We start from the raw sequence: 23,989 nt of genomic DNA on the forward strand, positions 1-23,989 counted from the left end.
CTACAGCCATCCTCCTCGCTATCTCCCACATGGCCAATCTTTGTGTTGTCTGCAAACTTCATGATCATGCCCCCTTCATTTATGTCCAAATCATTAATATATACTACAAAAAGCAAGGGACCCAGTACTGAGCCCTGCAGAACGCCACTGGAGACAGTTCTCCAGTCGCTAAAACACCTGTCAACAATTACCCTTTGTTTCCTGCCACTAAGCAAATTTTGTGTCCCCATTGCTGCATTTCCCTGGATTCCTTGGATTTTTTTTTAACCAGTCTGCCATGTGGGACCTTGTCAAAAGCCTTGCTAAAATCCATGTAGACCCCATCAACTGCACTACCCTCATCTATCTTTCTTGTTACCTCTTCATAAAATTCGATCAAATTGGTCAAACAAGATCCTCCCTTAACAAATCCATGCTGACTATCCTTGATTAACCCTTGCCTTTCTAAGTGACAGTTTATCCTTTCTCTCAGAATAGATTCCAATAATTTGCCCACTGCTGAGGTTAGACTGACTGACCTGTAATTATTCGGTCTATCCTTCCCTCCCTTTTTAAACAGAGGTCACCGTTAGCAGTTCTCCAATCCTCCGGCACCACTCCTGTATCCAGTGAGGACTGGAAAATGATGGCCAGACTTTCTACTATTTCCTCTCTTGCTTCTTTTAACAGCCTATAGTACATTTCATCTGACCCTGGTGATTTATCAACCTTCAAGGATGCTAATCCCATTAATGCTTCCTTTCTCCCTATGTTTATCACATCCAATACTTCACACTCCTGCTTCTTAACTACAATATCTGCATTGTCCCCCTCTTTTGTGAAGACAGACGCAAAGTATTCATTAAGAACCATATCAACATCTTCCGCCCCTACACATAGGTTACCTTTTTGGTCTCTTATGGGTCCTACTCTCTATTAAAGGTTCCTTGGCACTATTTTAAGAAAAACAGGGGAGTTCTACTGGTGCCTTGGCTAACATTTATTGTGAAAAGAACTAAAATATTGGATTACAGTGAAAATAAAAGGTAAAAAAGAAAGGAGCAACTGGGACAGCAGTTCCTCAACTCCAACCAACAGTTGTTCAGTATGCCAGAAGCATCCCATATGTAACATGGGAACCATGCTAGAGGAACACACCACACCATCTGAAGATAACACAACCAAAGGTCGGGTGGAAATGACTCTGCAGGCAAATGTACCTCAACATCTATAGTGATCCTGGGGTCATCGACAAACCAAGGCACACTGCAGAACTCACATTATAAGATGCATACTATCACTTGTTATCACATTGTTCCTTCTGCATTACATACTGCACATTGTGACAATGTATTATAACCATTAAAAAATTCTAAATTAATTTGTTTTTGCTCACCAATATCATTTTAGTGCAGAGAAATGGAATAATTTTATCATCCAGTTAGTTTCTTCTTCAAGTATTCCTTAATTATGTGGAGCACAAACAAATGAAAAGTATAGCTCCTTCTACTCTGGATTAAATTATCCATAAGCACAGCTTCAGAACAACAACTTCTGCTGCAAAGACGGTCCATGATGATATTTCCATAGTCCCGGAGTGAAGCTTCACTTGTAGGTAGCAGAGTTTAGAGGATTAGAGCTACAAAGATGTGAGTCTGTCTCCAACTGGCATTCCCTTTAAGCACGTTATCCCTGCTCTGAATATGCGATCATAAAATTACCCTTATAATTCCTAGTGGATGGCAAATTTTCAACTTTGGGGACAAATTTAGATTCTTTCATTCCTTAAGAACTTGTTGCTGCTTAGCTAGTCTTCAAAGGTACAAAGTTACTCCTTAAAACTGTCCTAAACAAGTAGTCAGTTACACACGTCATATGACATTTCTCTTCATGCCACTTTATTACAGTGTGGAACTGGAGTACTTTCATCATAATCTAGTATAATAATTTTTGTCTGTCCTGACTCTTTTGATTGTTCAGTTTAAGGGGCATGTCTGTTGGTGGGCATGTTTAATGGGCAGTGCATGATGCACAGGGAGGCACATGGGGCGTGTGGAGTGCATGACACATGTACAGTTTGCAACGGTTGGTGGTGGCAGTGGAAGGTAAGGGGAGCCCAACAACAAAGTTATCCTGGCTGGAGAGCTTGTTTCCATGAGGGTTGGGATGGCATTGATGGGGATAGGAAGAACAGGTTGGAGATGGCATGAGAAGGAAGGATGGAATGAGATGGTGATGGCATGGGAGGGGTAGCTGATGAAATTGGTTAAGTGTGGCAAAATGGGAGGGACAGTTATTTGACACAGCCTATTATTGAAAAGCTATTCTTTGTGCTAAAAATGAAAATTCACTAGATTTGAATGAAAAAGGTTTTTGAAAAGTTGACAGGTAAATTAAAAGAATACATCAGTATTGATTCTATAGATGAAGAAGGTGATAACATACTATATCCTCCAGAGTTTCTACACAGTTTAACTCCAATGGACATACCACCACACAAACTTAGACTCAAGGAAGGAGCAGTTATAACGTTGCTACCAAAATTGAATCCTAAACAAAGATTTTGTCATGGAACAAGATTGGTAGTTAGGAATCTGTTTTCTTCAATGATAGATGCCGAAATTATAACAGGCAGATTTCAAGGAAATAGAGTGTTTATTCCTTGAATAATATTGAGCACATCAGATGTAAACCTGCCTTTTCAATTCAGGAGAAAACAGTTTCCAGTTAGGCTTTCATATTCTATGACTATAAACGAGTCACAAGGCCAGACTCTTGACAAGGTTTTTATTTATATTCCTAGGCCTGTTTTCACACATGGGCTGCTTTATGTAGCTTTTCCCAGAGTGAGAATTTCTGATTCTGTTCAAGTCTTTGGTGAAAGAATAACTAGAAATCCTGTATTTAAAGAAACACTGTTGCAATAAAGATACTAATTTGAGTGCAAATGTTTTGTGGGTCTCTGCTAGTTTTACTGAAATGATCTATACTTTCAAGGCCACTTCACTTGAGAGGTATTAAGAACTTGGCCAAAGCAATTGAACTTTCTTTTAAACTTAATTATATCTGCACTAATGTATTTGCTGTAACCTTTCATTAAGCAGGACAGAATCAGGTACAGCCTCTATCCTGTAACTTACAAAAGTCATGGTACAGTATAACATAAACTTTTTTTTCTTTGAACCACAGCAATACCCATAATCTATCCCTATCTACAGCTCGTCAATATGCCATTTTTTTCACCAGCTAGGTGTCAGATAAGTGTAGATATTCATCATTATGTTTAAGTGTCTGCTAATCAAGCTATTGAGAAATCCATACCCGCCTTTAATGTTTCTGTTTGCCAGTTATGCCCTATTTATCTAAATCCAGAAAGATCAGGTGCCGGTTGGCATAGCCAAGGCTTAGAGGCCCCTTAATGTGCACAGGGATATTATAGAATTGCAGAATACAGAACAGAAGGAGGCCATTTAACCCATTAAGTCTACACAGCTCTTCAAAGAGCAATCCAGTTAGTCCCACTCTCCCCTGCTCTTTACCCATATCCGTGCAATTTTTTTCTCCTTCAAGTATTTATCCAATTCCCTGTTGAAGGCAACTATTAAATCTGCATCCACCATCCTATCATGCACTGCATTCTGAATCCAACCACTCGTTACATAATAGTGTTTTTCCTCATGTCGCCTCTGGTTCTTTTGCCAGTCACCTTAAATCTATGCTTGCTAGTTTTCGATCCTTCAGTCATTGGAAACAGTTTCTCTTTATTTACTCTATCTAAACCCTTCATGATTTTAAACACCTCTATCAAATCTCCTCTTAGCCTTCTCTGTTCTAAGGAGAACAATCCCAGTTTTTCCAGTCTATCCATGTAACAGTAATTCCTCATCCCTGGAACCATTCTAGTAATTCTCTTCTGTACCCTCTCCAAAGCCTTCACATCCTTCCACTATTGGAGTTTAACATCTATAACAGAGCTGATTACTGGTAAGTTTCCTATTGTTTATCCAGCTAGGACTACCTTACTAATGAAAGCTTTGGCCTGTAAAATGATCTGGAGGCAAATAAAAAGAATTCAAGCCCATGGGGATAATTTATCTCTTCAGATTCCATTAGTGAGGAGATTGGTTAGTCGATATATATGTAGGGTGTATATGTTCATAAGTCATTGAAGGTGGCAGGACAGGTTGAGAGAGCGGTTAATAAAGCATACAGTATCCTGGGCTTTATTAATAGGGGCATAGAGTACAAGAGCAATTACGATATGTTGAACTTATATAAGACACTAGTTCGGCCTCAGCTGGAATATTGCATCCAGTTCTGGGTATCGTACTTTCGGAAAGACGTGAGAGCATTGGAGAGAGTACAGAAAAGATTCACGAAAATGGTTCCAGGGATGAGGAATTTCAGTTATGAAGATAGATTGGAGATGTTAGGACTGTTTTCCTTGGGGAAGAGAAGGCTGAGAGGTGATTTGAAAGAGGTATTCAAAATCATGAGGGGTTGGGACAGGGTAGATAGAGAGAAACTATTCCCACTCATGAAAGGATCGAGAATGAGGGACTTAAAGTATTTGGTAAGAGAAGCAAAAGTGACATGTGGAAAAACTTTTTCACGCAGCGAGTGGTTAAGATTTGGAATGCGCTGCCCGAAAATGTGGTGGAGACAGGTTCAATTGAAGCATTCGAAAGGGAATTAAACTGCTTATATGAAAAGGAAGAATGTACAGGTTTATGGGGAGAAGGTGGGGGATTGGAACTGAGGGAATTGCTCTTTCGGAGAGCCAGTGCAGACATGATGGGCTGAATGGCCTTCTTCTGCACTGTAATGATTCTGTGATCATTAACAGTGCCTTGGTGGTCTGTGGATCTTGCCTGGCTTCGATACTAGATTACCAGGTCTGTCAGAGTGTTGATGTGGTTCTGAACTTCCACTGGCATATGTGTCTTGACACCACCTGGATCCCAGGACAACCTTGCCTACCTACCTACTGAGAAGCACAGTCATTGCTTGTTATTAAGTACCTGACAAGTACAGATTTGAGCCCTCAGTAGGTAGACAGAAGAAGCTCTTGATGAGCATCATGGTGAGTAGCACAACTCACTACAAAAAGTGTGAGTATATTGCCATTGTCCTTCTAACCACAGCATCAAAGCATACCAAACCAAAAATCCACCTCACACTTTGGTCCTGTATCTCATACACAGGCTGGAGGAAGCCTTTCTGTTGTAGGTGCAAGAATTCTGAACCGTGAAGCAGAAATGTTCGGACACAGGACACAGAAAAGACCAGAATGCCCTATGTGTCTTCTTCCAGGCTGAAGTTGGCATCCACCAGGTTCTCAGTAACGGACACAAATCAACACCTGGCTGAGTACTTTGACCTTCCAATTGATCCAAGATCCCCTCTTCAGTTGTGTAAGGCCATTAACATTGCACTGATAGCCCGTTGTTGAAGATGAGGAGTAGATGCCACTTTGTGGTTATGATGTGAAAGTGAAGCAACTAAGTGTAGCATTCACAATGAGAGCTTCTATTGCCCACAGTGGTGCAGCAGAGCTGAAGGGATAGTGCTCTATATAAACACAAAGCTTCATATTTCCCTTTGGCACAATGTGTAAAATACAATCAACACTTTTATCTGACAACAGTTTCTATACAGCCTTTCATAAACATAATGTGTACAGTAAAGATAAGTTTTGCTTGCAGCTGTGCAATGAATCTTTAATTGAAGAGATTCTTGGTGACATTTAACTTTGCTCATTAAACACATTACAGGGTTATTGGGTTGAGCTGTCATTTGACGTGGCAAACAATTCATTTGTATTTTCCCTAATGGTTTTCATTTATTTCAACCTTTCAAGTATTGTGAGGGACATTGCACTGTGCACAGATCAGTAGTTTAAGATTTGGAACAATATACTAAACAATGGAACTGCATGACTAATTTGCACACATAATTCTCCATATACCAAATTCCCAACCTCATCGATGCCATTGCAGGAAATACATGGCAACAGTTTAGGCACTTCCTCTCCAGGGAATGAAAAAAACTGAAAACATAAAGTGCGGTAAAGGACCTTGAAGTAACTCGTTCTGGAAGAACATTGGTAAGGCCAAGGGAACATCTTGCCTACCTGTTCCTCCAAGGAATACTGAGTGTAGTTACTGTAGTTACAGTGCAATGCTGCTCTTCTTCCATTTCTAGATTTTATTTATTTCTCACATTCCTCACCCAAGAAAATCATGATCGTGCACAATTGCCGTTTGCAACAACTTGCATGTTTCAATTTTTAAAAAAGAGATTGGAAAAACTGACAGTATTTATTTAAGAATTCAGAATTTTGGAATCATTTTTAAACATATTGAAAAACATTGAGCACAATTTTAACCCTATTAACAGAAATTGGGCAGGTGGGCAATTAAAAACAAACAGTTGACTTACCTGCTCGAACGTAACCCTTTCCCAACATTTCCAATTTTATTCTGCAGGCGGATGAGGCACCCGCCTAAATGGAATTCATGAATGAATTAAATCAGGCTCCTCTAGGACTCAGATTGCATTATAACTGAGGCCTGAGCAGGGAAATTGTTGCATTGTTCCCGCAAGGCTAACGCAGGTCAACTGCTGGTCTTCAAACAGAAGAGGTCCTCCAAGGTAAGTGTAAAACTTTACATGGCCAGGAGGTGCATAAGTGGTCCTCCAGGTCCCACAAGGAAACTCGCAACCTCCTCTGACCCAGAGTCCAATCCCCCACCCCCTCCCGTTCCCTCTCTGCAGACTGGCCAATTGTTCCGTGTCAGCAGCTGCTCTGCATCCTCTACCACCCATTCCAAATGGGAAACAGACCAGCAGCATTTAAAAGGCAGCCAGGAGTTAAAATATCCCTGAATCCCAAACTCTGGCCAGCTAGTGCATTTCACACTTAGAATCAAAGATTGGACACTTGCCCTGACCACTGCCTGCCTAAAGCTACTCAGGGTTAAAATCGATCCCAATGTATATGTATCGTCTCACCATAAGCATTGCCATCTTTGGCTTGAGACAAATGATCAATTTTGTAGATTGCTAATTACCATTTCTTCTTGTTTCTGTAGGTCTGGTTGGTTCCCACAGCTGTTTGGCATTGCCCATTGCTTGGAATTCCTGATACCACATTGGCAAAATGAGAAAGGAAACAGTGAAATCTGACACGGAAAATTGGCTTTTACTGTAGTTTCTTCACCTAGTCAATTTCTATATATGAAGCAGGTCTTTTATCTGCAACAGACATCTGATGACTATGTTTACAGCCTATGTTTTAACTTATGTGGTAAACTTACAAGCCTATAAAAACATAAGTAACAAAATCACAGTTTCTGTAATTTTCAGACATTCGGTAAGGCCATTTACTTAATTTGGACATTAGAATTCAATCCTATAGCTGTTCTTTTTCAGATGCATTTTACTGTGTGATGACAAATTTGAATACTTCAGAATCAGTGCTACTGCAAGAAATGTACTGGCACTTTTGTCACTGGAGTATGTTTAGAATTGATTGTGACACCTGATTCGTTCAAAAAGAATGCAGTCTCCAAGGCTAACCGCAGGCTGGAATGAATGTCAAACTAAGCCAGGTTATGCAAAATCTCTGGAGAATGCACAGTAATTGTCCTCTTTAGGCATCCATACCATATATCTCATTAGTCTGGTTCAATTCAAGCTAGGCATTTTAATTAACCCTTTCAGTGCCGAAAATTCTTTGCACATTCTGTGTTAGCTGGCAGTTGTTTCCTGTTGTACTATCTCTGTAAATGTTGTGGGCTATTATACTGTGGAATTAACAAAATGTTTTGTGCATTTTCTACTTTACATCAATACTTTCACCTCATTAGAAGGCATAGATTAGAGACATGTTCAGTTTCCCCAACCAATACAGTATCACCAAGGAATCGAATACATAATCCTCTATTTCTCTGATAGCACATCTGGTGCATACTCCAGTGACTTGCTGTTCAAAGCAGATATGAAACATCAATAGAACTTGTATGAAAAACTTCTACCTAATCCTGCATTCATCACTCACAATTAAAGGACCTGTACCAAACATGCATTTTTAAAGTCAAAAGTTAACACCCCATTTGAAAGTGAGTCAACTGTTTTATTCCTTTAAAAATATTCCCATTGCACACGTTCTTTTTTATATGATACAGGGGTGGCACATGCTTAAACAGCCAGTTAGCTGGCCTGTGCACATTTCTGCAGTCAATTCAAGGACTGATATAACAGGTAATCAGTTCTGTATGTGAACAAACTAAAATTATGGAAATTGGGTCAGGTAGTGGGAATGACCAGCCACAGCTGCCCAAGCTGGCTCTAATCTAAGGTATCGTACATTGTATGAAGGAAGGCACTTTTAACTTAGTTTGCAATTTATGTACAGTTTATGCTTGCACTGTGACTAAAATGTGTACGATCTAAAAATGCACTGTAGCAACTCGCCAAACTTTCTTCGACAGCACCTCCTAAACCCAGGCCCTCCACCACCTAGAAGAACAAGGGCAACATGTGCATAGGAATGCCACTGCCTTCAAATCACACCATCCTGACTTGGATATAAGTTGTCATTCCCTCGTCAGCGGGTCAAAATCCTGAGACTCCCCACCTAACAGCCTTGTGGGAGTACCTTCACTATATAGAATGCAACACTTCAAGAAGAACCTTCTCAAGGATAACTAGGCAATAAATGCTGGCTTTGCTAGTAACACCATGTCCCAAGAATGAATTTTTAAAAACCTGTAAGCGGAGAAATAATTGTTAGCCAGAAATCATCTTGTAATGTAAGTCATTTGACCGCATAAGTGTAAAGGTTGATCTCCGAAAATTATTAGAGTTGGTTTTAGATGCTGTTCGGCTAAGTGAAACGATGTTACAGGACCAGATTGTTTATGTGTTGGATGTCTCAATTTACTGAGAGGAAATTAGAAAAGCGGAGGAACAAAAAAAAACATTTAATTGTAAAAAAATGTATGATTTCACATTCAATATGATTTTAAAACAACAACAGTCACAAACCTAAATAATCAAGCACTACTAATGTAGTTGGTTTGTGTAATATTCTGGTAACTATTGAATTAGTACAGAATATAGATATACGTGTGAGGGTTAAGGTAACAGGAGTTTATTTACACACGTCTTGCATCTAAGGCTTTCACTATATTTCTTAGTTATCTTAGAGATACAGCACTGAAACAGGCCCTTCGGCCCACCGAGTCTGTGCTGACCATCAACCACCCATTTACACTAATCCTACACTAATTCCATACTCCTACCACATCCCCACCTGTCCCTATATTTCCCTACCACCTACCTATACTAGGGGCAATTTATAATAGCCAATTTACCTATCAACTTCTTCCATGAGGATCTGTACAGATTATATTACATCACTTTTTGTGATGCTCACAATCTATTTACATATTCAGCCCAGTAACAACCCTACATTGATTATATTAATCTCCCCCCCCAAAGTTTGGCTTCTCTTTTCAGATTCATAATCGCTGCGGTGTTTTCACAAGTCTGCCCTAACGTGCTTTTCTTTCTTTCAAAGGGTTTGAGGTTACAAGTCTTCCAATTCCTCCTCCTGACTTTGAAGTGTTTGAGTAGAACTATTGGATGACTCAAGTTCTTCATTCGGGTAGTCCTCTGGGTTACTTGATTATTGCAGCATCACTGGTTCATCAAACCTTTGAGATGATTGGGCCTCTTGTTTTTGCTGCTTCTTTGGTATCATCACCAATGACCTTCTGTTGCTTATCATCCCTTGGTCAGTTTGGACAATGTATGATTGTGGATGCGGTGATTTATCTATCACTTCTGCATACTGATTTTGGTGTCTAACCCAAACTGATTCCACAGGTTGATGTCTGACAAGTTTCTTGCTCTCTGACGTCTGCCATAATTTTCTGATTGATTCGACCACTCTCCATTCTCTCTCTCTCTCACTTGCTCCAAGTCTTCTGCGCTTACTTGTGGCTTGAGTGTACTTGGGAGTGTAGGAAGCTGGGTCTTCAACCTTCTTCCCACTAACAGTTCACATAGGGCTAAACCATTCTGAAGAACTGTCAATCGATAACTTAAAAGCGCTAGTTGAAGATCTTCATTCTTTTTTAACAATGTCTTTACAGTCTGTACTCCTTTCTGTGCTTCACCATTAGCCTGAGGGTACCTTAGTGAACTAGTGATATGGACAATGCCATATACTTCTGTAGACTCTCTGAAGCATTCATTTGCAAATTGCAGCCCATTGTCAGATATCACAATATCTGGAATTCCATGCGTAGCAAAAATTTCTCAAGGATGTGATTACGGCTTCTGAACTTTGACCTTGTAGTTGCTTAACTTCAATCCACTTTGAATTATAATCAACGTTTTACTCTTATGTTCAAAATAATCCATTTCTAAATGCTGCCTTGGTCTGGGTGGAAAAGAAGACATGAGTGGTTCTGTCATCTCCTGTTGATTGACAGCACACATGATACATCTCGATATCATCTCTTCAATTTATTTTGATATACCAGGCCACCATACTGAATATCTTGCCCTGGCTCTACACTTCATAATTCCCAAATGTCCTTTGTGAAATCTCTCCAAGATCTCTAATCTCAATACTCTAGGAAATAACTAATCTCTCATTGTAGATCATTAAATCATCAACGATGCTTAGATGACCCCTCAGTTTGTAATAGTGTCTTAGAACGGGGTTATGGATACTCTGGCCAACCATTCAAGCAATATGCCCTGATTTTTGCATTTACGTCATCTGTTTTCTGCGTCGTCAAAGCAAAAACTTCTCCTTCTTCAAGAAGCAATATATCTCCTCCTTCTGGTCTTGCTGCTGAAATACATGATAAAGCTGTGATCTGTTGTTTTCCTGGAACATATTCAGTTTTCCTGTCAAACCTTATCAGTCTTAATCTAATCTTCTGTACTCTTGGTGGTAATTTCGCAAGCTCCTTTGAGTTCAAAAGAGTAACTAATGGTTTATGATCTGTTTTGATTTTGAAATGAAGACCAGGATGTCATCTGAAAATTTTTCACACGCCCAAGTTGCTGCAAAAGCTTCCTTTTCTATGACTGCGTGTCTCTGTTCAGTTTCAGTTAATGAATGAGAAGCAAAATATAAAGTCTGTGTCTTATGTCTTTCTGGACTTGGAAATAGGATTGCTTCCAATCCTGTTGATGATGCATCTGCAGTTATAATGGTTAATAGTTCTGGATCGTAATGTGCTAACCCTTCTGCATACTAGCATTTTCTTGATTATTTCAAAGGATTCTTGTTAGGCTTCTTTGCAACACCAAACATTATCACTTTTCAACAACTGTTGTAATGGCTCATTGATCATGGCTAAATTCAGTAGAAATTTCCCTACTTGATTCACCATTCCCAATAACTTCTGAAGCTCTGTAACATTTTTAGGCTCTGGGAAATCCTTTATCGTCTTTGTCTTTTGTGAATCTGCTTTAATACTGGACTCGTCTATTATATGTCCAAGAAATCTTATCATTGGCTGTGAAAAAACACATTTCTTGGTCAATGTGAGCCCAGCTTCATCCAATCTCTGTAATACTGCTCTCACTTTTGTATTATGTTCCTTCTGATTGGCTCCATGAATTAAGGCATCGCCCATACGGCGAATGATCCCATCTAATCCTTCCAGGATCCTCAACATCATCCTTTGAAAGATCTCCAGTGCTGACGTAATTCCGAGTGGCAGCCGGTTAAAACTGAATCTTCCAAATGGTGTTACGAATGTTGTTAAGAGCTTAGATTCCTCATCCAATGGTAATTGCCAAAATTCACTGTTAGTGTCCAATTTGTTAAAAATTGAGCTCTTCCCTAGCTTTGCCAAACTCTCTTCATCTGCTGGCATTGGATGTTTTCTCTTTCCACTGCCTTATTCAGTTGTGTGATGTCAACTCAAATTCGAATGGACTCATTAGGTTTCTTCACTGGAACCATACCTGAGCATCATCCTGTAGGTTTTGTTACAAGTGAAATGACTCCTTGTTTTTCCATTAATTCAATCTCCTTTTTAACTTTCGCTAGGAGTGAATGTGGAACTTTCCTAGGTGTGAACAAACACACTGGCTCCAGAGCATGGCTACCTGATCCAAACCTGACAGGACTTGATGACGTGTCGGGTTCAGGTCAGATCCTAGTTCCAGGGCCAGCATTCCGGGTTGGATCGGGCTGGGTCGGACACACTCTGTCTTCACCTCCGGTAAGTGGTTCCAATGTTAATGTACTTTTTGGACTTGAAAGGTTGTTTAGTTACAATTTTTTTAAGCTTGTGCAGATAAGCAACAAAGTGAAAAATGGGTTAACTGATGGTCGGGTTGGGCTCGGGTCAGGTTTTGTTTGCAGATCCAAGCTGGCCTTTAACTGGCTCTGCTTCTTTTCTCAGAATGATGTGGTATGCCATTTTTAACTTCCCCAATCCTCTCAATAATCTTGGAAATTCAGCTCTAAAATCTCTAGATTGCTCTTCTTTACATTTGAGCTCTTCTGCTCTACATATTAGTTGTAAGTCTATGCTAGCCTTTCTACTTAGGAGTGAACAACTTTGATATTTTTATTATTTGTTTCATGGGATGTGGGCATCATTGGCCTGGCCAACATTTATTGTCCATCCCTAATTGCCCATGGAAAGGTGGTGGTGAGCTGCCTTCTTGAACTGCTGCAGTCCATGTGGGGTAGGTACACCCACAGTGCTGTTAGGAAGGGAGTTCCAGGATTTTGACCCAGCGACACTGAAGGAATGGCGATATAGTTCCAAGTCAGGATGGTGTGTGACTTGGAGGGGAACTTGCAGGTGGTGGTGTTCCCATGCATCTGCTGCTCTTGCCCTTCTAGTTGTTAGAGTTAGTGGATTTGGAAGGTGCTGTCTAAGAAGCCTTGATGCATTGCTACAGTGCATCTTGTAGTGCGTTGGTGGTGGAGGGAGTGAATGTTTGTGGATGGGGTTCCAGTCAAGCAGGTTGCTTTGTCCTGGATGGTGTCGAGCTTCTTGAGTGTTGTTGGAGCTGTACCCATCCAGGCAAGTGGAGAGTATTCCATCACACTCCTGACTTGTGCCTTGTAGATGGTGGACAGGCTTTGGGGAGTCAGGAGGTGAGTAACTCGCCACAGGATTCCTAGCCTCTGACCTGCTCTTGTAGCCACGGTATTTATATGGCTACTCCAGTTCACTTTCTGGTCAATGGTAACCCCCAGGATGTTGATAGTGGGGGATTCAGCAATCGTATTGCAGTTGAATGTCAAGGGGAGATGGTTAGATTCTCTCTTATTGGAGATGGTCATTGCCTGGCACTTGTGTGGCGCGAATGTTACTTGCCACTTATCAGCTGAAGCCTGGATATTGTCCAAGTCTTTCTGCATTTCTACACGGACTGCTTCAGTATCTGAGGAGTCACGAAAGCAACAGCCTGACATAGTCATACTCACAGAATCATACCTTACAGACAATGTCCCAGACACGACCATCACCATCCCTGGGTATATCCTGTCCCACCAGCAGGACAGACCCAGCAGAGGTGGCAGCACAGTGGTATACAGTAGGGAGGGAGTTGCCCTGAGAGTCCTCAACCAACTCTGGACCCCATGAAGTCTCATGGCATCAGGTCAAACATGGGCAAGGAAACCTCCTGCTGATTGCCACCTACCGCCCCCCACCTCAGCTGATGAATCAGTACTCCTCCATGTTGAACATCACTTGGAGGAAGTACTGAGGGTGGCAAGGGCGCAGAATGTGCTCTGGATGGGGGACTTCAATGTCCATCACCAAAAGTGGCTTGGTAGCACCACTACTGAGCGAGCCGGTGGAGTCCTAAAAGATATCTCTGCTAGGCTGGGTATGCGGCATGTGGTGATGGAACCAACAATTGGGAAAAACATACTTGACCTCATCCTCACCAATCTGCCTGCCGCAGATGCATCTGTCAATGGTAGTATTGGTAGGAGTCACAACCGCACAGTCTTTGTGGAGACGAAGTCCCGTCTTCACATTGAGGATAGCCTCCATCGTGCTGTGTGGCACTACCACCGTGCTAGATGGGATAGATTTCAAACATATCTAGCAATGCAAAACTGGGCATTCACAAAAAGCAGGACAAATCCTGCCCGGCCAATTACTGACCCATTCGTCTACTCTTGATCATCAGTAAAGTGATGGAAGGTATCATCAACAGTACTATCAAGTGGCACTTGCTTAGCAATAGCCTGCTCAGTGAAACACAGTTTGGGTTCCGCCAGGGCCACTCAGCTCCTGACCTCATTACAGCCTTGGTTCAAACATGGACAAAAGAGCTGAACTCAAGAGGTGAGGTGAGAGTGACTGCTCTTGACATCAAGGCAGCATTTGACTGAGTATGGCATCAAGGAGCCCTAGCAAAACTGGAGTTTATGGGAATTCGGGGGGAAATTCGCTGCCGGTTGAAATCGTACCTAGCGCAAAGGACGATGGTTGTGGTTGTTGGAGGTCAATCCTCTCAGCTCCAGGACATCACTGCAGGAGTTCCTCAGAGTAGTTTCCTAGGCCCAACCATCTTCAACTGCTTCATCAGTTGACCTTCCTTCAATCATAAAGTCTCAGGAATTTCTTTTCCCTGGTAACTCGATGATGTTTTTAATTCTCCTGTTACCTTTGTTACGACCAGGTGAGGAAGGGGTCTCAGGCTCCCCTTTCGCCCCTTCTCTGGTTTGACCGCAACAGGGTTTATTCATTTAATGCAGTGATTTAGCTTACCACCTCAGTGAGCACTTACTCCTGTTCCTCTAATTACAATTGCAAATGAAACAATCAGACAGGTTTTCTTGAGTTGAACAAGAAAGATGTAAGTTTATTTACCTTATCACTCTAAACTGGTTAAAATTACTCAAATACGCAACGCATCCACGCTCCGATTCACACGAGAGGCACACACATGCACACAAATAGGTTACAGAGGGAAAATAGAGTTGGGAGGTTAAAGTGAAGTCTGTAATAAATGGAATTCAAATACTGAGTCTCAGTGTCTTTAGTTGAAGTTAAAGTCTTGAAGTCCTCGCTGGGCCATGTGCACAATTTGGGCTTGCTTCTCTGGTTCCAGAAGGCAAAAGAGGTGCTTTATCCGTGTTCTCTTTGTTATTGACTGTGAGGATCTGTAGATTTGAGGCTTAGCTGCAGCTCCGGCTTCCCTAAGACTTCCCTGGAGTTACACAGGCAGCCATGTCATGTGACCACCTCTTCATTTGAAACAGCATCTTCTGGAATGATCCTTGAAATTCAAGGCGGTTCAGACATTCTTGGTGGGGGGGGGGGGGTGTGGTGGGTGGGGGTTGGCTCTTTCAAAGTCAATGGGTGTCAATGGGTTTCAATGATCAACATTGACAAAACTATTCTAGGTCATTTAATCAGAGAGCACCCCCATTGTTCTGGCCAGACTGCGTAACCACCTCTGTCTCCAGCCAGCCTATGGCTTTTCATGTGCAAATTCATGCGTGGCCATCTTTAGCTGCTCTGTTCTGCTTTTTAAAAGTTATTTGTAATAATGTCCAGTAAAAGTCTCAGGCAAAGTTCCATACGATGAAATTAATATTTCCATGTGGCATGTGGGGTTTCTGTTACATCTTGAACTCAATGCCTCCAGATCCATATAACTTTTTACCTGTTGGTTTAAGACTTTTCTTTTTCAGCTACTGTTCTGTGTCTGATAAAACTGAAACGACTGCTCCAGTATCCAGTTTAAAGTTGGTCTTGTTTCCTTCTACAAGAATTTCTGCTGTCCAGCAATTCTCACTGGTTCCCTAGATCTGCTAAATAGGGTATTTCCACACTTTGGACGTCCTGTGCTTCGTTAACTTTCTTGCTGTCTCGGGATTTTTCTTTATTTATCTACAGCGCTAATTTTTTACTGCAACATACTGGCTGGAATTGTCCCTTCTTCCTGCATAAGAAACATTCTGCTTCTCTGGCTGGGCACTTTTCCCGCTGATGCCCACACCTACTGCAATTAATGCAGGGCGGCACAGTGGCGCAGTGGTTAGCACCGCACCCTCACAGCTCCAGCGACCCGGGTTCAGTTCTGGATACTGCCTGTGCGGAGTTTGCAAGTTCTCCCTGTGATCGCGTGGGTTTCCGCCGGGTGCTCTGGTTTCCTCCCACAGCCAAAGACTTGCAGGTTGATAGGTAAATTGGCCATTGTAAATTGTCCCTAGTGTAGGTAGGCGCTAGGAGAATGGTGGGGATGTGGTAGGGAATATGGGATTAATGTAGGATTACTATAAATGGGTGGTTGTTGGTCGGCACAGACTCAGTGGGCCGAAGGGCCTGTTTCAGTGCTGTATCTCTAAATAAATAAAGAAAAAAAATTAGTTGCTGCTGTTTCTAGATGTTTTTCCCATCTTTCTGGCTTTTTGGCGCATTTTTCTCCTTTGTTTTTCTAACGAATTCAATTGAGTCTGATGCCCTCGAAATCAGACTCTCTCTGTCCCCTCGAACCACATGTCATTTAAACTTCCTAATGTTTGCTTGTCTGCTCAATTGAATGGCTTTTGACAATGTTGAATCATCCCTCAACTGTAGCTGATATGAAAGGGTATTGTCTAATACCTTGACTATGATCCTGTCCTTAATCAGCTCTTTCCATAAGCTGCCATCTTCGCAATCCTCCGCAATTTTATATGAATCGTTAATAAACAAATCGATACTCTCCCCTTTCTGTTGGGTACGCTGATTAAATTTGGCACACTCCACGATAACATTTTTTTCTTACTTTAAAGTAAGTCTCGAGTGCCTTGGTAATTTCTTCATATGTAGCCCTCTTTTCGTCTATGCCTTGGGTGATGAGGATGTCTTCTGCACACTCCCCCATAGCATACATTAATGTACTGACCTGCTGTTTGTCTGGCCTCCATGCTAGACCCGATGCAGAATGGAGCCTTTCAAACCCCGGGATCCATTTTGACCATGCCTCAGCTTGGTTTGGTCCAGCTACACTCTCAAAGTTTTCTGGTAGAGGCAAAAACTTTTCCATTTTTTTTGCTTTCTTCTGCAGTTTTCCATTATTATAATCGCCTCTCTGCTACCATCATATAATATTCTGGCAACTATTGACTTAATGCAGAATATATATATATGAGTCTGAGGGTTAAAGTAACAGGAGTTTATTTACACGTCTTGCATCTAAGGCTTCCACTACAATTCTTCCATGAGGTTCTGTACAGATTACATTACAACACTTCCTGTGATGATGCTCGCAGTCTATTTCCATATGGTGCCCAGTAACAACACTATATTACACTATAGTACAGTTTGCTGGAGTTTTTTGTTTCCATTAGGACCCCAGAATTTTATATTTTGAAATTGTAAGGACTAATTCTGAGAAAGTCATAAGATCAGTTCAAATGAAAAAGGTTTTTTGGCCTATTTGATTCCAGCCTTTCGCAAAACCAGCCTTACCATCCCTCCATTACAATTTTTTTTTAAATCCACCTCTATAGCAGACAGAACCTTAATTTAACATCTCATCTGGAGGACAGCCTCCCTTGTGAACTAGAAGCGGAGAAGACAGATCTCATCTAAGAGGCCTAGCTAGCACTGTTGGTGTTAGGAAATGCATAAACAGGGATATGGACAGATGCATACAAGGTGCACGAGGTCTAATAGAAACTCCCTTTCTGGTCTCTTTGTAAATTATCTTCCTTCTCCAAATCTTGAAGTGTCATTTGAATTCCCAAAGGGGCATCCCATTCTGAGCACTTTATTTGCTACAAGTAAAGCTGTTGTAGGAAAAGGAGTGATAAATAAAAGTTTTGTATTGCAAAAGATTAGGCACATATAGCAGCGAGAAGGAATGCACTAATGAAAATGAGAAGCAAAGTAGCTAGTAAGTGAAAAGAAATACAAGTTTCAAATCAACACGCAAAACTCCATCACAACTTTTAAGAATCCAACTTCAAAAAGCCAGACGAGTCAACCAGTTCTGTACCTGTTTTGTATGCACAAGCTGCACAATGGAGGAGAAGGTGGAACAAAAGACATGAAATGCAGCTTGAGATCCATTGAATAAAATTTAAAGCTGCAATGAGGCTTATACTGGTCAGCAGTTTGGCTTTCACAAAAATATATGACTTATCCTCGCTCCAAGTGTAGCTCCCCACTGGGACTATGGGATCAGTTCTTTCATATGTACCCCACAATTTTCGCACTCACCCACCCCTCAATATCCAGGGTTCATTTTATTTTATGTGGAGGGTCACTTGTTTCAAATAAAATTAAGGCAAATAATTATCTATACAATTACAAAATACTTTCAACTTTGTGATTAGATGTTTTAAGTGGCCCTAGTTTTATGATGAAAAGGGTTTCACTGAGTACACTATGCATTCTGGTATTCTTGAAGCCAAATTGAACGGACTAGAGAGGGTTAAAAAGTTTGAATTGACTCTGCTAGTGGCTTGGCTGGTTAAAACTCTTAAGTAGTTGAGCTGTTCAGACCTGGAATGCCCCCATGATCCGTGCTGTATTAGTTATTCTCACTTGGGGTGTAGGTAAGGGAACCACAATTGGCCTCTACATCCCTGTGATAGGGAAAGGATAATCAGTCAAGATTCCCCCTCTTAATAGCCAAAAAATGACCCGGTTGGAAGTGGAAGGGGGCACCGGTTTCTATGACTGTACACAAGCTAGGGGTCAGCCACTTCAAAGGAGGGGAGAATATTGGAGGAAAAAGTAGAGGAAAAAAAAGAATATTGGGTACTTGTTGATGCATTATTTTGCAGTATCAATACACATCTCTGCAGAGGGATTAGGTGCAAGAATAGACCTGTCATTTCTCAAACATTAACGTCCCATTCTTAGGCATACAGTCTGGGGGAGGTGATAGCTGGTATCTAGAAGGGAAAGTTGCATAGTAAACTGCATCATTTTCAAGCATTTCTTAATGGCCACTTTAAAAATTGGCATAATCTGGGAATAAGTTTCCTACTCATAGGCTGAAATTACACTGTAAATTGCTACTCTTATAGTGTAATCTGGAGCCTCAGTCCATTTTGCTCTAAAGTTGACTTGGGCCCTGATTCTGGGCTGCATTTTACAAGATAACTAAAATTGACGTGAAGAAAAACCTCAACAGTTGTAGTTCGGAAGTCTTGTAAATGAAGGGGGAATGGGAACTAAATGGGAGAAAAATAACAAGAAATAGAGGGAAGAATAAACAATGAATCTATCTATTTTCTTACGCACGGATTGTCTACAGCCAAATACACATGGTTGAAAGTTTGTTTGAAAACTTTATGCAAACATCTTAGAACAGTAGTTGACAGAATCAGTTTTATAATGTTGAAAACATTCACCTCTATATCTTAATACAATAAAGTTACAGGTTACAGACAACAACATTAAGAAAAATGTTTCTTATCCCAAATATTGTAAATTCCAAAAAATGTGACCAGCAATTTGTTTACATTTGGACCAAACTTCTAATAGGGCTCGTCGAATCATGTGGCAGCTAGAAAAATCTTTCAAGACCACTAGAGCACAAACCTTCACAAAATCAAGGTACCTACTTTATAAAGATCCAAATATACCACCTACCAAATAGGTCAGATATCGGAGCCTTAGAGGATGATCTCCCATACTACAGTATGATATTGAGAACCTCCTAACCAATGTAGAATATGGACTATTGTTTGGACCAGAGGCATGGTAAATGCTAGTTTAGAGTTGCTACAGGTCTGACAGACAGCTAGCTTCAGAGAAAGAGCACTGGAATCCCAATCCCAAAAAGGAGACATCGTTTTGAATGGTGAAACATGTCTTGTCTCATTGAGTAAGTGATGCCAATGCGTAACTAGATTCAGAGAAATACACAACTGATGCTGGTAAATCTGCCTTGCTGATAGAGCTGGAAGAATCCAGTGGTACCTATAAAAATCTTGCAAGACCACTATAGTACAAACCTTCGCAGGTGAATGGGCTGGCAGCCAACGTCAAGGTGCATTGAGACTGATCTCTGTCAAATGGTGTTATCCTTCTGACTGCAGCAGGAAGCATAGCAGGTGCAGGCAGCATTACGTGGTGAAATATTTATACAATACCCAACAAAAAATAAAATCTTATTGGCTTTGAAACAACTACTTACAAAGCTTTTTTTCATCTCCAACTTGTTTGGATTGGGAACTAAATGGGAGAAAAATAACAAGAAACAGAAGGAAGAATAAACAATGAAGCTATCTATTTTGAGCAGAATGCAAATATGTGAAACATTAATTTGTATGTTCATATGTTCGTATGACAAATACTCTGAGTAATGATCCTCCCCTGAATTCCTGAAAAGACACATTGTTCTATCATTTAAATATACCAAAATATGGTTAAAACCATGCTTCTAGTCTCTGGCAAGATACAACTTCTATTGGATATGATTTTTGTTAACAGAGCTGTTTGTAATCAAAATATGGAAAGTGCTAATGCGGTTCAATTAAAAATTACAACCACAATACATTCATAGCGAGTATGTCACAGTCAATCAGTTTCTCAAATGAAGATTAATACTTAATTTTTGGTCCCACATGCCCTGTCTCCACCACTGCATGACGCTGGAAACAATTTGACTTCTCCGTTCAGCTCTCCTTTGGCTCTTAGCCCAATATGTTTCTATCATTGGCCCAGAATAGTTTCTAACTGTACAATGATATCTTCATAGGCTCCAGGTTGCAGGTTGAAATGGGTTCTGCTCAGCCATCAAGTTTAAACCATTGAAGTCGTCACTCAATTAATCCACCAGATAAGTCTGTCAGTATTTTCTTTTTGAAAGTTAATTGTTTTTAATGCAGCAACCTGACTATGGTATAAATAACAGGTTGGGTTCTTGCTGAATACAATATTCACACAGCTCATGGACCAGATAACGTATGTCTGAATTTGTTATTAGTGTATTAAACCACTGAGTTTCTTGTATAACATACAAAATATGTATCCCTTATAGATATGTTTAAAACTGAATATAATGTAGTATAATGTGATTAGAAAAATGTTTATTACTGTATAACATATTCCTTCATTTGGTCAAAATTGTTGACAGATTCCTTAAAGAATTTTAGGTAAACAGACTATTTACAGGTAAAACCCATGGCAGAGAATATACTAAATATCTGATTAATATTTTTGGAATCATCAAAGCAATATTTTTTCTTGAAGTTAAATTGAAGCAAATGTTTACTGTAAGGTGACATCATTTTATTGAGAAATGTAGGCCGGAATTATACGGTAGGGAGACGGGAGCCGGCCATCGACTGAAAAGTCGGTGGTGAACCTGCATCCACCCGAGGATCTGACCCATATTTTGCAGATCCCCTGGGCTTCAATTGGTGTGAGGCGGAACTTCCACCCGCTTGAGGTAGGAAGTCCCGCCTAATAGAGCTGCCGGCCAATCAGCGAGCTGGCAGCTCTTAGTCCCAGCAGCGCCACTGGGAGCGGTGGCCACTGCTGGGACTGCAGCCCAGCATGAAGGGAAGATGCCTGGGAGCCGGGAAAACAGGTAGGTTTTAGTTGCCTCGCCAGGGGTAATCAGTCGGGCCCCGGTGAGGCAAGGGTAGTTGATTGGGGGGAAGGGAGGCCTGTTGGTTCTTGGGGGTGGTTGGGTTGGCGGGGGTAGTCATCCATCGGGCACAGGGTGCCTGATCATGTGTGCCACCCCGGGACGCTCTGAAGCCACCTGGTGTTGCCAGGCGGCTTCTTCGCTGCTCCGCTGCCCGACTAGCTACACGTAAAATCTGCATGGAGGTGGGAGAAGGCCCTTCAGTGGCCGTTAAGTGGCCACTGAAAGGTCTTGATTGGCCTGGGGTGGGCGGGCCGATTTTTGACCCCACCGCCCTAAGTAAAGTGGTGGCGGAGGCGGGAGTGGGTCGGGAAGACCTCCTGGAACCTCCTGCTCCATTTTATGCCACCCACCCCGCCAGCATCCCATTCATTGGGGTGGTGTAAAATTCAGCTCGTAGTTTCTTAAACAGTTGTGATAAGTAGAATGGGTTAGATTGTCTTGTGGCTGTGTAAATGCTGGCACTAAAGTGCTTCATGTAGGAGACGTGCACTGTTTGTGCAGCAAATGCTCCATTTTTATGGGTCCATTGCTAATGGAAAATGAATGTTGACTCTGCTAGCACATGTCACCTTGTCCAGCACTCAAATGTCAACACACAACCTATCTCTAAATGAAGAATTACAAATATTTACAGCATTGAAACAGGCCATTCAGCCCAACAGGTCCATGCTACACACAAGTCTCCTTTCACCCTTCTTCATCTAACCCCATCAACATACCTTCTATTAGTTTTTTCCCTATGTGCTTATAACTTCCCCTTAAATGCATCTATGCCTCAACTATGCCTTACAGTACTGGGTTCCACATTCTAACCACTCCCTGGATAAAGAAATTTCTCCTGAGTTCCCTATTGGATTTATTAGTGACTATATTATACTTATAGCCCCTAATTCTGATCTCAGCTGCAAGTAGAAACACCTTCTCTATGTCTACCTCACCAAATCCTTTCACAATTTTAAAAACCTCCAATAAGTCACCCTCAGTCTACTCTTTTCTAGCGAAAACAGCCCCAACCTGTTCAATCTTTCCTGATCAGTACAACGACTCAGTTTTGGTATCATCCTAGTCAATCTTTTTTGCACCTTCTCCAGTGCTGCTATGTTATTTTTTATAATATGGTGACTAGAACTGTTCACAGTACTCTAAGACTTAACACTAAGATCTCTATTAATCTTAAATGCCAACTTGGCTCAGTGTAGTGTGCTTGGCTTGAAGTAGTGGTGATTGTGGATTTAAATCCCACTCCAGAAATTACATGCATAAATTTAAAAATTGGGAGTGATGTAAAATAGGTGGCTGATTCGCCATTACCCATTTTACACTATAATGCAAAGTCAAAATGACACCCATATGTGAGGAATCATGAGGCCAAATCCATATCCTACCACACTGGGAAATACACATCCTTATTCCAATCAGCTGAGTTTATTATAACCTAATTGTGGGAATTACATTCTGTAGTAGAGAGTTAAATTACCTAAGATCTAAGTATTCAGGTGTGGTTAGGTGGAATCTGTCTGTTTAATGGAACCAAAAAGCATGGAGGTTAAGGGCAGTGCTATTTCTGAAGCCCTTGTGTGTCTTTGGTATACTTTATTTAAAAAAAAGCTTTTGTGAAAACCTGTGTGTAAGTGTGTAAGAATAGGGTTAGGCTCCTTATTCTTCCTCTGACACTTAGGCAGTCATTTTAAATTAGCATGCCTGCCACTGTTCCCTCTAAGCTGCATAACCATGCTCAAGTCACCCCCTTTACTTTACCATGCATGCACAGCCGCACAAAAAAAACTTCAAGGGCTGGCGCGTTTAAGTAAATCGCCCGTGTTCTACAAAAAAATTAGATGGTACGTTGGCCCCCGCCCTGCCAGCAAATAGATAGTTTTCTCTGAGTAGCTGTGCATAGAAAGACACCATTTTGGGTTGCTGTGTACGCTTGTTTATATATGCCTTGATTTTAAAATTCTCGTCGTTGTTTTCCAATCCCTCAATGGCTTCACTTCCCCACCTCTCCCATCTCTGTAACCTCCTCCAACCCTTCAATCCTCAGAGACCTCTGCAGTCCTCTGACTCTGGCCTCTTGCAAATCCCCATTTTTCATGCTCCACCATTGACAGCCGTGCCTTCAGGTGTCTAGTCCCTAAACTCTGGAATTCCCTTCCTAATCATCTCTACCTCTCTACCTCTTTTTCCTCCTTTAAGATGCTCCTTAAAATCTACCTCTCTGACCAAGCTTTTGGTCACCTGTCCTAATATATCCTTATGTGGCCCTATGTTAAATTTTGTTTCATATCACTCCAATAAATGCAAACTTTTGTGTGTGATATTCTTTAATGAATCGGTAAGCACATTTGCAAAACCATTTACAGATTTATAATGGTACTGGGGCTGATGT

The 23,989-nt window shown here is 41.2% G+C and overlaps 1 protein-coding gene across 8 annotated transcripts in view; it reads left to right on the top strand.

Moving 5' to 3' along the window:
* Nucleotides 1-23,989, top strand: part of brip1 (BRCA1 interacting helicase 1) — a 643,193-nt gene that overhangs the window by 496,470 nt on the left and 122,734 nt on the right. For 4 of the 8 annotated variants that reach the window (XM_068010724.1, XM_068010723.1, XM_068010722.1 and 1 more), the window contains exon 26: nucleotides 7,074-7,788. In XM_068010724.1, coding sequence (XP_067866825.1) covers nucleotides 7,074-7,145 — 72 coding nt within the window. In that variant the 3' untranslated portion in view covers nucleotides 7,146-7,788. Of the gene's footprint in view, nucleotides 1-7,073; nucleotides 7,789-12,064; nucleotides 12,240-20,703; nucleotides 20,781-23,989 lie in introns of those variants that run through there. The other 4 variants (XR_010968792.1, XR_010968793.1, XR_010968791.1 and 1 more) reach the window with 2 other exon arrangements.

The sequence above is a fragment of the Heterodontus francisci genome, chromosome 30, assembly GCF_036365525.1.
Source record: "Heterodontus francisci isolate sHetFra1 chromosome 30, sHetFra1.hap1, whole genome shotgun sequence".
Lineage (NCBI taxonomy): Eukaryota > Metazoa > Chordata > Chondrichthyes > Heterodontiformes > Heterodontidae > Heterodontus > Heterodontus francisci.